General features: G+C 36.4%; 2 protein-coding genes across 8 annotated transcripts in view; one reads left to right on the top strand and one right to left on the bottom strand.

Moving 5' to 3' along the window:
• Nucleotides 1-14302, bottom strand: part of Wwox (WW domain-containing oxidoreductase) — a 32916-nt gene that overhangs the window by 3553 nt on the left and 15061 nt on the right. The window lies entirely within an intron of this gene.
• The window catches only part of AdamTS-A (ADAM metallopeptidase with thrombospondin type 1 motif A), a 454792-nt gene that overhangs the window by 436252 nt on the left and 4238 nt on the right, over nucleotides 1-14302 (top strand). For 6 of the 7 annotated variants that reach the window (XM_074170637.1, XM_074170639.1, XM_074170641.1 and 3 more), the window contains 10 exons: nucleotides 17-328; nucleotides 741-842; nucleotides 1388-1610; nucleotides 2872-3041; nucleotides 7208-7381; nucleotides 7862-8083; nucleotides 8231-8372; nucleotides 8426-8609; nucleotides 8728-8861; nucleotides 8917-9113. In XM_074170637.1, coding sequence (XP_074026738.1) covers nucleotides 17-328; nucleotides 741-842; nucleotides 1388-1610; nucleotides 2872-3041; nucleotides 7208-7381; nucleotides 7862-8083; nucleotides 8231-8372; nucleotides 8426-8609; nucleotides 8728-8861; nucleotides 8917-9113 — 1860 coding nt within the window. The remainder of the gene's footprint in view (nucleotides 1-16; nucleotides 329-740; nucleotides 843-1387; nucleotides 1611-2871; nucleotides 3042-7207; nucleotides 7382-7861; nucleotides 8084-8230; nucleotides 8373-8425; nucleotides 8610-8727; nucleotides 8862-8916; nucleotides 9114-14302) is intronic. The other variant, XM_074170640.1, reaches the window with a different exon arrangement.

The raw sequence follows: 14302 nt of genomic DNA, 5'->3' as shown, positions 1-14302 counted from the left end.
AACTGTAACGTTTCAGTGTTCTGCACCTTGTGGAGGTGGCTACAAAAATATATCATACTACTGTGTTCTGGATGGTCGAATTTTCGAACAACAAGCATGCGATATTAATACAAAACCTCCAGAGAAGGAAAGTTGCAATGAACAGGCATGCGGAAGATGGACCCCACTCAATATTTATCATTCTTGTTCTGTTACTTGTGGAGAAGGAGTTGAAAAAAGAAAATTCATTTGTACAAAATTCAATTCAAAGGATATTTTGGATAGCAGTTATTGCAGAGATCAGCCAATACCGAATGAGAGCCGAGTATGCTACAGACCCGAATGTGAGGTAAAAAAGATAGAATTTTGTTTCAGGATATATCAAAATTCTGATAAATATTTATTGAAGGAATTGTATGTATTTTTTATATATTTGCAATGTGATTTTAAAACAGGTTTATTTGTATCATCAGGCATTAGTCTTTTATGTATAAGCATATAACAAGAGTTTTCGACGTTGAAACTCAACTCAAAACTTAGCCACAATGAAATGGCACATATATTACTTTCCATTTCATTTTTTAGTTCGATTGCCTTCTATCAAAATAGATGCAGGTACTAATTTCAATTCACCGTTCAAATTCGATTTTGATATGTAATTTATAATAATGGGAAAAAGGGTAGGCCCTTTGATGTACGCCACCTGAAATGCTTTCAAATTTATTTTGAAAAAAAGTCTATTTCCCCGTTGTTATTTTCAGGAAAGAAGAATTAGAATAAAAGATGATTACAACAATATAATGTCTCCCGAATCCTATAATATGAAGTACAAATGGAAATGGGTTCCTGATAACTGGTCTGCTGTAAGTTATCTAAATATAAATCCTACTGTTAGTTATATGGGTATTTTTTTGGGAAATATTATTATCGATTATTGAGATATTTCATTTTGATAATTCTGGATTTCAACTCTGGAATATAAACCATTGTTTGTAAGTAATAAAATACTTGATAGTTGGTGAAATATTAGTTGCGACTCAATGTCTTTACTGCCAACTAAAGTTTTCTAATTCCTTCATGAATTCAGAGCCGACATAGGGACAACAATTCATTTCTCTCTTACACTATGAGACTGATTGAAACCAATCCTCCATTCATCATCTTATTCTCCATTTCGATCACCAAGTGATCATCTTCGAGAGGAAGAAAGGTGATCACTTGATGATCGAAACACGTGTCGAAGTGTCCTCTTGAAGATGATAACTTGGTGATTGAAACACGTGTCGTGGTGTTAAAATAACGGTGTGGATAAATAACTGGATAAAACTCCAGTAATAGTGATCATGTTTCAAATAAGTTGTTACGGCTTATATGATTTTTTGCAACATCAATGTCATATATTTTCCAGTGTTCTCAATCTTGTGGAACAGGAGGTAGAAGCAAACAACTTTTTCGATGTATTGATGATATTGGAAATCAAAACGACCTAATGTGTGATACTAATCTTAGACCAAATAATGTGGTTCAGTGCAACAACATTCCCTGTCCGAAATGGATAACCGGGGGCTGGAGTCCTAGCTGTGACTCAAACTGCGAAAAATATCGTCAAGTTCGCTGTATTGGTCATTCAGGTGCGTATCTAAAAATTATTTTCATTTCATACCTTGCAAGTTAAAGTGGTTGCTCATGTTATGGTCAAAAAACTATCCAACAGATGGCTCTGAATGGAATGAGTTGCAATTGAAACAACAATGATGAACTATATGAATTATGGTACAATGAGCGGAAAGAGATAATTTGTTAATTGTCCATGAGAAGAATTTACATCTTGATGACAAACATGTACATATAAGAATAAATATAAAATTCACAAGAACAACATTGTATGAATGTTATAAAAAGAGTTTTTGCATGTCAGTAAGAATTCAATACAAAACCAAGTACATATTAAATTATATATACCTTAATGAAAGTATTACCAAACATTCGTGATAATTTTTATATGTAATATATAATGTTTATGTGGTATCCACATTTACTCTATTTGAAAGTAGAGTATGCAGATTCCAGTGGGTTAGCAATTTATTTTCTAAAATAATAGAGAATCCCTGGGGGCTGCCATTGTGGTCATATCCTTTTCAATCTTTTTAATGTTGTGTTTTGATACATTGTGTACTCTAACTTCCAGTTGCTGAAGACTTACAGGTCTTCTAAGTATTCGATAATGAAAGTGACTGTCTTGAACGGCAGAGTAATATTAATTGATTCCTCAGTAAATGTTTTTCAATGGACTGAATAAAATCGAATAAACATTTTCCATCAACTCTCTAGAATTAAATGTGAAAATAAAATCAATGATTTGGGAATCCTCTCTAATAAAAAACTTTCATTTTCCCAAAATATACCGATATTTCACTCAAAGAATGTAAATTATTAGATTATGTCCAGAGAGTCTCCAAGGATCACTTTTCAAACTCTTTTAGAATTCTGTACTTTGCCTTGGTTTGTTTAAAATTAGAGTATGCATCTTTTGTTTGAAACACATACTAGATAAGTTTCTGTGTAGCTGTTCTTACAAAATGAACTTACATGTAGAGAACTATAATTATGACTACAAAGATTAAAAATCAAATCACCTGTGCTTTTTAATCAATCTCTCATCAGAATCAAACGTTTTCACTGATGGATCACGAAATTATTAGAAAGAAACGGGAGATTCCTGATAATTCTGATATTCACAGTGTTCATTACATTGTACAGAAATATTGTAGCCACAAATAGAGAATATTTGAGCCAAAACAGTACATCAAAAGAAAGATATTTAAAATAAATACATACATATCAAATAATTGAATTACCTTCGTTTGCTTTATTAACTTTCATTCATTTTAGGTACAATATTGAATGATAATGATTGTGATGATTCCCTTAAACCCGAAAACAATACAAAATGTAAGCTCACAGAATGTCCTTATATTTCGAACACCGTAAATGGAAGATATTTCGATTCTTCAGAAACAGGGGACAAACGTTATAGATGGAAAGTAGGGCCATGGAAGAAGGTATATTTCAATAATTTGCCCGCTGATTCACCTTATTTGACAACTCTCACTTGGGTATTACTTGCTGTATCTAATGAGGGATGAACTTTTACTTTTAGAATATCTTATACATAAATCGCTATAAATTGATGGATGTAGCCGTTACTACGTGGTAGGGAGATCATCATGAAAAATGAGAAATAAAACTTCCTATGTTTTATACCACATGTATTTGTAATTAATGTTACTGTGGTTTCGTCATATAAGAACATGTTCAAACGTTAGTTACAAATAAAAATGGCAAAAATCATAAACAGTTTCATTTCTCATTTTTCAACATAAATTTCTATTGTACTTACAGAGTATTATCAGTTGAACAACACTTTTATTAAGAAACAGGAGAGAATTTCTCAAAAAGAAAAGTATTTCATTTAAAATAATGGGATCCTGTCATGATTCTTTTTCAACTCATTAGGAAGATCAAATCGTGTTTGAAGATTGTATCGTAGAGAGATACATCCGTACTTGAGAATAAATATTTCGAAATAAAATCACGAAATATTCATCTCCCCCAACTACTTACACCGCAGATTCTGATAAATGCCTAACGGAAAACAACTACTAGCCCGGCTAATAACACACTGGATACTGAATTATATTCGACAGACATTTTTATAAGATATCTCCCAGAGGTTAGTCTAGCAGATGTTTCTTGTTCATTCAGCAGCAAGACCTTGCTGAAATTATTCAAGTCGATCACCTACAGGCATTACCTCTCATCAGTGCAGGAAAGATCAGATCCAAACAGCAAAGTGCCTAGGACTCGACTAATTTCAACGCGGTTCAACTGCATGTACGAAACTTTCTTTAAAAGAAAGATTGTTAATTAATAACAGCTCCATCTCGTGATTATCTGCGACACTAACCTCTGGTGTCTTGCATAAATGTCTGTTGGATATCAGCCGGGGAAGTAGTTGTTTTCCGGCAGGCATTTACCAGGTAGTTGGGAGAGGTGAATATTTCGAAATTTTATTTCGAAATATTTATTTTTTAGTCATTAAGAAGAAAACTGAAATTTATCTAGGAACATTGTCCTCTTATTGCAATATAATATTCTAGTTATGAATTGTTTAAATTTCAAAATTATAGACTCACGACAGTAACATGTTTTCATTGCCAAAGTTACATAAAATACTTGTTTGAAAGTGACTGACAATGTTTCAGGATGAATTTCATTAGTTCGGACTTCCATTGTCTGATATTATACAAAATGATTTGAAATCCCTGAAAGAACTAATAAAAAAAAGAACAATCAAAAAAGAATAGTTGAAAATAACAATCATATAAGTAAAGTATAAGAACAATTGAACAAAAATTAAAAATAAAAAGTTGAGAGATTCCAAGCCAAGTTACTTCACGACGTTTCGATTGTTAGTATCCACAATCGTTTTCGGGTGATGACTGGACTAATTCCTCCGAGAGATGACTATTTATGGGTCATTTGAGTACTTTCATTTATCTCCGCTTTCCTTTTTCCGCTTCACCGGTTTAGTGGGAGATGACCGTTTGGCGGAAGTTGGCCGCCAACGTTATCAACATGAGTTCCCGCCCGCTCCCGGGAATAGAGGAATCCTTGTTGAGGAAAGGCCTAAACTTCGCCATTGCGTCAACATCTGTGCCACTTTGGAAATAATTACTGCAGTGGAATCCACCAGCTCCTTTATTGATCAGACCTAGGCAGAAGAATTCAGATGGAAAATCAGAGAACAGCTGGATCGAGAACCAGTTTCAACATCTAACATCAGAAATGAAGAACGTAGAGCTCTGAACGGCCTACGTATTGACAACACCATAAAGATCCTATCTACAGATGAAGGAAACGCTACTGTGGTGATGGATAGGTACTGTTCTCTACGAACAGGTTCTTCAGAAGGGACAATACACGAAGATCGTACTCCATCTATCGAAAGGAAGTTGTACCAGGTTTTGAAAAAACACCAAGTCTATTTTCGGAAAAGGAGAGATCATCGCTAAAACCGCACCACAGTGAGCCCCCTCACTTGTATGTACTACCCAAAATCCACAAAAAAGACGTTCCACTCAGGCCGATCATCAGCTCTAGAGATTCGGCTAGTTTAGACTAGATTTTTACTCCCCATAATACAACCATTACAAGAAAAATCATCGTCTTTTGTGAAGAATTCGAGGTATTTTGTCGAACTTTTAGAGGCAATTGAAGTCACACAGCAAGATCAACTAATCAGTTTCGACGTGGAAAGCCTTTACACCCACGTTCCGGTCGAAGAAGCTCTCCAAATCATAGAGGATGCATCAGAAGTCGGGGACCTTGAAGATAAAACGAATTTACCTATAGAAGTAATTATGGAATCACTAGGATGCTGTGTACAAAACTGTTATTTCCAACTGAAAGACGAATTTTTTACACAAGATGAGGGACTTCCAATGGGATCGCTACTTTCACCAGTCATAGCCAACATATATATGGAGTGGTTTGAAACTCTGGCCATTGAAGAATTCCACAAGAAATCTCGTGTGTGGTTGAGATACGTTGACGACACCTTCATAATATGGAACCATGGGAATACTGAACTAGACGCCTTCCTGAAACACATTAACAGCGTGAGACCTTTCATCACTTTCACAATGAAGAAGGAAGTGCACAACGAATTGCCATTCTTAGACGTATTGGTGAAGGAGATCGACACTAAGTGGAAACATCTGTATACCGAAAACCCACTCACACAGGACAGTATCTGAACCACGAATCCAACCACCATCAATCGAAATATAGAGGAATTATCAAGAATCTATTATACTTTGCTTTCGGGTTCTATAATACGAAGAAAGGTCTCGAGAAAGAATTAGATATCATCAAAAAAGATCTTTTACGGAATGGCTACTCCAAAGCGATGGTGGAACAGACTTTGGCTAAAAGATATCAGGGGCCTCGCAAGGAAGAGAAGCCATCACAACCACTACTTGCAAATCGGAGGTTTATCGGAAAGGATAAGAAGAATTGGGTCCAAGTACAACATCAGAACCTGCTTCAGATCCGGAAACACTATCCATAGCAGCCTCACGAAAACCAGGCCCCAAAGGCGGACTGCGATTCCAAGAATTGCATTTACCTGAAACCCTGTGAGTGCAAAAAATCCTATATCGGTGTAAGTAAGAGGCCATTGAATGTTTCCATTGCCGAGCACAAGACACACACACACACAGCGAGGGGAAACCAGCAAATCAGGAATAGCAGAGCATGTTTGTACCCATCAACATAACATCGAGTGATCCCAAGCTGAGATCATACACAGTGAGGAACATTGGTTTAGGAGGAAATTCAAAGAAGCCGCATACATGTTGTCCAACATATGGAAACCCATAATCTAGCGAAAAATGGCCAACTCCCGCCAAACGTTCATCTCCCACTACACCGGTGAAGCGGAAAAAGAAAAGCGGAGATAAGTAAAAGTACTCGAATGACCCATAAATAGTCATCTCTTGCAGGAAATAGTCCAGTCATCACTCTAAACTCTAAGACGATTGTGGATACTAACAATCGAAACGTCGTAACGTAACTTGGCTTGGAATATCTCAACTATTTATTTTTATTTTTAATTTTTGTTCAATTGTTCTATTTTTACATGTATTTTATTTCACTGTTATTTCATTTCAGGTTTTTTGTCTAATATAATAGTTATTTTCAGGTATTATTTTTTTGTTAGTTCTTTCAGGGATTTCAAATCTTTTTATATAATATCAGACAATGGAAGTCTGAACTAATGAAATTACATAAAATACTTTAACAAAACACGCTAAAATATTCTAAATAACAGGATTGAGGCCATTATTATCACACCCAGAGGAACTGTCGAAATTCAGCCCCTACCCCCGACCTCATATAATTGAAAATATGTGGCATAATGGTTTCAGTTTTAGATTCAATTGAATATGCATAAATTAGGTGAATACGAATTTTGTTTTGAGAACTGAAAAACCTTTTTGACTTTTTACTTGTCCATTGGGTGATAAATAAAAAATGAAAATATTCTAAAAATAAAACTTTCTGTACCTCAACTTTCCCAGTAAATGCCAATAAATTGCTTATACACTAACTCTTACGCTTAGCCATACTCATACACTGCTCACACGCTTTTCTTTTATCGAAGTGTTCCAACTCTTGTGGCAAAGGTACACGCAGACGCCACATTGGGTGTGAGGACGCACTCAACGAAATTATGGTTGTTGATTCATTCTGCAGGAATTTGAAAAGACCAAAGCAAACAAAACCATGTGCAAAGTACGTCTGCAAGTATGCCTGGATAGATAGTTACTGGTCGGATGTAAGTTTTTTGACGACAATATATTTTCAAATTTTGCAAGTGCAGGCGGTTGGTTTCTACTTGAAATAATGGGGTTATGTGAATAACAATGTAATCAAGTTCATCATTTCAAATAATTGGTTTTCAATTAAAATTTAACATGTCATTGTGATTTAGATAATCTAAAATACTAACAACCTGATCACAGTCGCTATTCACTTATTTAATATTCTGTTTGGATTTGTTAACTATCTGGATGTGAAGATAAAAAGTAACTAAGAAAATGTAGAAAAAGCAGTTACTATGCGATAAGTCACAAATATTTCATGACTGACTAGTAATAGCTTTTTGATGACATTCCTCGTTTCTAAAATTGTACTTGACATGAACCTAACACATCACACGAAAACACCACAATTTACATGTTGCTTGTTAGCTAACCCAAAAAACCATTCTCAAAAATAGTTTTGACATGATTCTGAAGATGTTCTTTGTCTCTAGTGTTCAGCATCATGTGGTAATGGCCTGAAAACACGAAATGTCACCTGTCACAGAGTACATCATGGTGGGGTAATCGATCCCATTCCTCTACCTGATCTCTATCAAAATAAAATTCACCATCAGAACTATTGTTCCGTTTACAATAAGCCACCTATTACTGCAAAATGCTTACTGAGCTATTGTGATGACCAATACATCTGGCAACCAGGACCTTGGAGAGGGGTAAGAATACAAATCAAACATAAACTTTATGTCAAGTCAAATAATAACAGCAACTGCGTTTGTTGTTCCTCATCCGCCTTCAAATAAATTGTTATTAACAACACAAATATAAATCCGCCACACACTGAATATCTCTTCAAATTTCAGTGTTCTCATAAATGCGGAAGGAAGGGTAGACAGACTCGAGTTATAAGCTGTGTCAACGTCAGAACAAAGCAGAAAGTTCATCAAAACTTTTGCCGTAAGAATTTGAAACCTCGTAGAAAGCGTAAATGTAACCAATGGAGATGTAAGTAGATAATCCGGGATTTTGAATGTCTCTAAAATTAATTTGATCTTAAGGTCTTTACAAAAACTGCAGAGAACTGAAATACTATATGAAAACAAAGATCAATAAGGATTATGTGATATCTGTGAATGGACGACCTGTACAGATCTATTGCTATAAAATGGACACACCAGAACCACAGGAGTATATCACTTTACATTCTGATGGATCGAATTTTGCAGAAATTTATGACAAAAGGTTTGTGGTGAAAAATGTATTAGTTGCTAAGGAAAGGTTGGAATAATTCAAAGTGATAAAATGTTTGAATCTTTCAAGAAAAATGTCTTGATGACAAAAACTCTTTTGTATTCTGCAGATTGATAGACATAAGATCCTGCCCATATGATGGTCAAAGGAGAGATAATTGTCACTGTGATCAAATCGGTCCAAGATCTGGTTTCACAAAATTTTGGAAAGTTAGACTCAACATAACATCGATGCAAATAATAGGTATGTCTGACTTTTACATAACAATCTGAGATTTTCATTTCCACTTAATTTTTAGGGAGTGACTTTACATTTTCAAAACAACTGAAAGGTACACATATTCCGTTTGGAACAGCGGGGGATTGCTATAGCTCTATTGAAGGTTGTGCTCAAGGAAAATTTAGCATAGATTTGGCTTATACTTCATTTAAACTATCAAGCAAGGTTCGGTGGGAAACACTGGGGTCTTATGCCTCAGCAGAAATACATAAAACGGTAAGTTTTCTTTTATCATCTACGCTCTATAATTATGTACATTTGTTGTTAAGGATATAAAATATTAGTTATGACAGTTGAAAGCAACTCTATAATGTATTTGTAAAAATTCAACAACATGTAGAATTTGTTATTATAATTTATTATTGTAATTCTATTTTATAACTTATTAGTGATACTTCACTGACAAGATCTTTCAGTTTTTTATCCATTGCTATTTTACTTTTGAAAATGGTGAACTCGTCACAGCAAAAAATTTGCAATGGGACTCTCCAAACCTGCCATTTTTTGATCATACCTCGTATTATTTGATTGTGAGAGTTGTTGCACATTCAGGAATAAATACATAAAATTTATGAGTACCCTTGAATGTTATGGTTTGATAGAAGCATTTTGTTGAAAAAGTTTCTGATTCGATAAAGCTCTCTTGTGGCATCAGTAAAATTCATGCCAGAAATATTTCATGGAGGTGAGCAGCAGAGAGTATTTTATCTTCATAGAGAGACTGTAAAATTGGTTTTGTAACCAATCTTTTCACATTTCCACCAAGGGAATCGCAAGGTCCTTTGCCGTAAACTATGACAAAAAAGTTTCATTCAACTTCAGTCTTGAAATCTTAATTATTATTTATTTTTGTATTGGGTGGTACATATTATAATTTTATGTGGATGTTTCTATGAACAAGTTACTTTCAGTCACAGATAAGTGTAAAATTTGATTATAATTTACTTGTTTGGACCAAATTCAATCTTTTTTATTTTTAAATTTTTTACAATTCGTTTTGAACGTTTTTACTGAGAACCCATCACTTTCCTATTTTGAAACTTTGCATACTACTTAGCCTTAGAAAAAATTGATTACCTTGGAAATTTTAATTTTTTTTGAAGATGTCTTCTTCTTAAAACCTCCTATGTGTTGAATATTAAATGAAAGGGTATTGTAAATAAATGTAAATCATAATATTTGAGTAATTTACCGGCAGATCGATTTTAGGCGTTTTCAAAAACTAGCTATAATTTATATATTTGTTAATCTACATAAATATACATCTTTACCAAGTTTCATCAAAATCTGAGATGAGTGAGGTTTGATATAGCTATATCAAATCAGCACACATATCATAACCTGGTCATTCTGAAATGACCTGTCCTGATAAGTTTGATATTGTAGCAAAATAGACTCTAGGGGGCTCAGGGGGAAGCAAATAGGTTCGGCTGGGACGTAGTCAGCAACAAAAACCAACGGAGGACACGTTTTCACAATTTATTTTAGAGTGTGTAGGTACATCAACAAGAGACAACCCTGGAAGGAGATACTAATTTAGCATACCTAGCAGTACCCAGCCACCAAACAAGCAGCCAAACTATTAATAATTATCTATTACATACCTGCAAGTAACGAGTAGCAAATATCTACGTTCGTTATCACCAGAAAGCACGGGTGTCACATTGAGTTTACCGACAACTTCAAATGCCAGAAATGTCTCCCAAATACCCACGAATGCTACTCTCTCGCAGCTGCGCTATGAACGACTACCTCGATAAGGCCAGCAGTGCTGTGCCTCAACCAAAGGTACCGGTACCCAAGGCATATTGTCACATCTGCCCCCCATTCAAAAGTCCTAGACGGTCGTTTTTCGAAACGGTGTTCGAGGACACAGGGAGAATGAATTTTTTTAAGTGACAAATATGTAATGTGCCTCTTTCCACCTCAGAGTCGCAATGGGCTGGTACGTATGTCTTAGAACTCAAACCTTTCTTAATTTTATAGGATCCCTCAAATAGCAACATTAGCTTTTTGGTCTCCTGAAGGACCGCCGACGAAGTTGGGTTAGACTCAAGAAGCACTAATTCACCTTGTGTGAACAGCTGATAAGGACTCGAAGGAAAACGAGCTGCACGTCTCTCTGCCCGTTTCTGCAAATGTTCCCTGGCAAAGAATAATTTAACATGAGAGTTACAAGGTATCTGTTCACCTGTCAAAAATTCTCCGAGTGGAGAAATAGCTCGATTCCCGAAGTGAAGTTCCACGGGAGGAAATCCAGTCGTTTCATGTGTCACGTTATTCAGAAATCTAATCACATTAGGGATCTCGAACGCCCATTGAGAATGCTGACGGTGACCATAAGTTCTTAAGATTCTTCCCAATTCTCGCATAGTCCTTTCCACAGGGTTACCCTGGGGGTGCCGTACGGACGAATAAATTACTTTCAAACCATAGTCCTGTAAAGTGTTCTTCCATCTTTGCGAAGTCATTTGTGTTCCTTGGTCACTCAAAATTCGCGACGGTTTACCCATCTGTACAAAATAGTGCTTGGTTAGCCGATTCAACATGCTTGCTGTTGTAGCCTGTTTCAAACAATAAAGAGTCACCAGCTTAGAGAATACGTCTACAATAACAAAGACGAAAGTCACACCACCTCTGGATTTTGGGAGAGGACCGAAAAGGTCCACCGAAATAAGGTCATTTGGCTTTTCCGAAAATATCGCCTCTAAAGCGGGTCTAGGCAATACTGTTATCTTGGCTTTTTGGCATACTTCGCAGCCTTTTTTAATACGTTTAACGTGAGCATGAAGGTTGGGTAACCAAACGTCTGCTTTCAAAGAGCACCAAGTTTTGTAAACTCCAAAATGACCATAATATTCGTGATAATTGACGAAGTCAGTTAGCTTGGCCAAGGGAAGGCATAACAAATTACTTTCCTGATTCTGGATAAATAACAGTCCCTCTCGAAGAAAGAAATGGCCCGGAGAGTCCTTTTGGATCGCCTCCAGCTTGGCAGACAACAGGGAATCATTACGTTGGGCTTCACTCATATCCTTCATCAAAAAATCGAATTTTTTAGAAGCCTTACACATGGCCAGTACTCGGAACATCCATCTTGAGGCGAAGGTGGCCTAAGTGGGGGGTGCCGAGACAAGACATCAAGTAAAAAGTTTTCCTTTCCAGGAATATACTTGACTACAAATGAAAATTCTTGCAGTGCAAGTACCCAACGCGTGATGCGCGGCTTTAAGAGGCGACAGGAGTTCAGATAGGAAAGCGCTTTATGATCCGAATAAATTACGAAGTCACGGTCCAATAAATAGACACGCCACCTTTGTAAAACAAATAATATCCCTAGAAGCTCTTTTTCTGTTATCGAGTACCTGCGTTCTCTGTCTTATAACAAACGACTCGCGTAAGCCACAGTACGTTTTTTTCCCTTAATGATTTGAAATAATGTGATGTGAAAGCAATACTACGCGACAGATTAACTTCTTCAATTTGTTAAACGAATTTTTTTAACCTGTTGCCACTCCCATTTATTTTTTTTTTTGCAAAAGGGACGTGAGGGGTTCGGACACCATGGAAAAATCCTCACAAAAAGCACGGTTGTAGTTGCAAAGACCCAAGAAAGCTTGTAATTGTTTTACGTTTTGGGGTTCAAGAAAATCTTTGATGGATTGGACTCGTGTCGGGTCTGGCCTTATACCGGTTACATTGATTAAATACCCAAGAAAAATTCATTTCTTTTTTGAAAAAACAACATTTTTTCAGTTTGACCGTGAAACCAGCTTCTCGAAGTCGATAAAAAAGGGCATCTAAGTGACGAATATGTTCTTCGAAAGAGCTGGATGTAACCAATAAATCGTCCAGGTATACATGAACGAAAGACTTGAAAAATGGGCCGAAAACCTTATCCATACACCTTGTAAAACTGGCTACAGCTGTTTTCAAACCATAAGGCAACGAAAACATAGCTTTTCGTGCCGAAACGGAAACCCGTATAGCGGCGATGCTATGGTTTTATAGGTACCTGCCAATATGCGCAGGTTAAATCTATACTAGACAAAAATTGGACGTTATTGATGTTTTTCAAAATGTCTTCGATTTTCCGAGGCATCTCTAAGTCGTTTTCCATCACACTGTTCAAGTGACGCGCATCTAAACACAAACGCACCGTGCCGTCTTTTTTGACAGCTGTCATCAACGGGCTCGCGTAGGAGATAGAGCGCCTCTCAATTATTCCCCACTCCTCCATTTTATCTATTTCCACTTGTACGGCCGTTCTGTGAGCGATTGGGATAGGGTACGGCTTGATATCAAAAGGCTTAGGGTTTGTTAAATTTATGGTATGCTGGAACTCACACGTCAGTCTAGGTTTGTCCGAAAACAGCTGTTCATGTTTTTTCAAAATAGTTTTAAAAATAACAACCTGATCGGAAGATAATTCGATTTTTTCCAACAGTAACTCAATATCCGGAGAACACTCTGTATTCAATATTCGTGTATCAGGTTGCGACGAATTGACTGCGCAAATTCTAATAGGGCTCAAAGTTTCCATAGCGTATTCGTGACTTAATGTCAGCTCGCCAACTTCAAAAACTGAATCATTTAATCGCAAAACAATTTTCTCGCATTCTAAATCAATTTTTGCATGGCAAATTCTCAACCGATTCCAATAATAACCGGATAAATAAGTTCCTGAATCACTAAGAACTCAAATTGATAATGGAAGTCATTCAGTGCGAACGGCACAAAAACTTGTTTCAGAACCCTTTTTTGCCTTGCTTTGAATGCTCCAGAGATTCGAATACCACTGACGTTGAAAAAAGTTAAGTCTTTAAGAGTAGCAGAAATTTGTTCATATGTTTCCCATGAAAGACAACAAACTTCGCTACCCGTGTCGACGAGAGCAGGAAATTCAAAATTACCTATGCATATTTTAATTAACGGAGATCTGAATTTCAATTTTTGATGTGAAAAATCACATTCCTCTTTGAGTAGGTTTTCCACTGCATAAGAATTACTACACACATCTTTTTCTTTGGTCCGTCCCAAAATAGTCACCGCCGGACCGCATCGATGACTTTTCATAAGTTTTCCGAATCGATAATGGGGTTCAAGTGTGCACACGCTCACATTTCGCTTCTGCGAGTCATTCCGGAATTTACCGTTATTACTATTATTACGAAACTCTCGAGGAAAGTCTTTCCGAAAGGTGTCTCTTTCATAGCGTGGCTCAAAGTGCTGAGGCGGACGTGTTACATAATCTGCCTGGCGCAATCGTGCGATTGCGTCCTGTAAGGTTTACGTACCTATCAAAGCCGATGCTATCTGAGGTGGAAAGTGTCTTCCAATCACTGAAATAAGCATCTGCTCTGGATAAGGTGGTTCTAAATATTTCCCTTGAGAAAAAGTGACAA

This window comes from Leptinotarsa decemlineata, unplaced genomic scaffold, assembly GCF_025532065.1.
Source record: "Leptinotarsa decemlineata unplaced genomic scaffold, Ldec_3_MD MMD2_P_RNA_scaffold_9, whole genome shotgun sequence".
NCBI classification, from domain to species: Eukaryota; Metazoa; Arthropoda; class Insecta; order Coleoptera; family Chrysomelidae; genus Leptinotarsa; species Leptinotarsa decemlineata.
The sequence above is the reverse complement of the archived record's forward strand: the minus strand, read 5'-3'. Positions and strand labels throughout refer to the sequence as shown.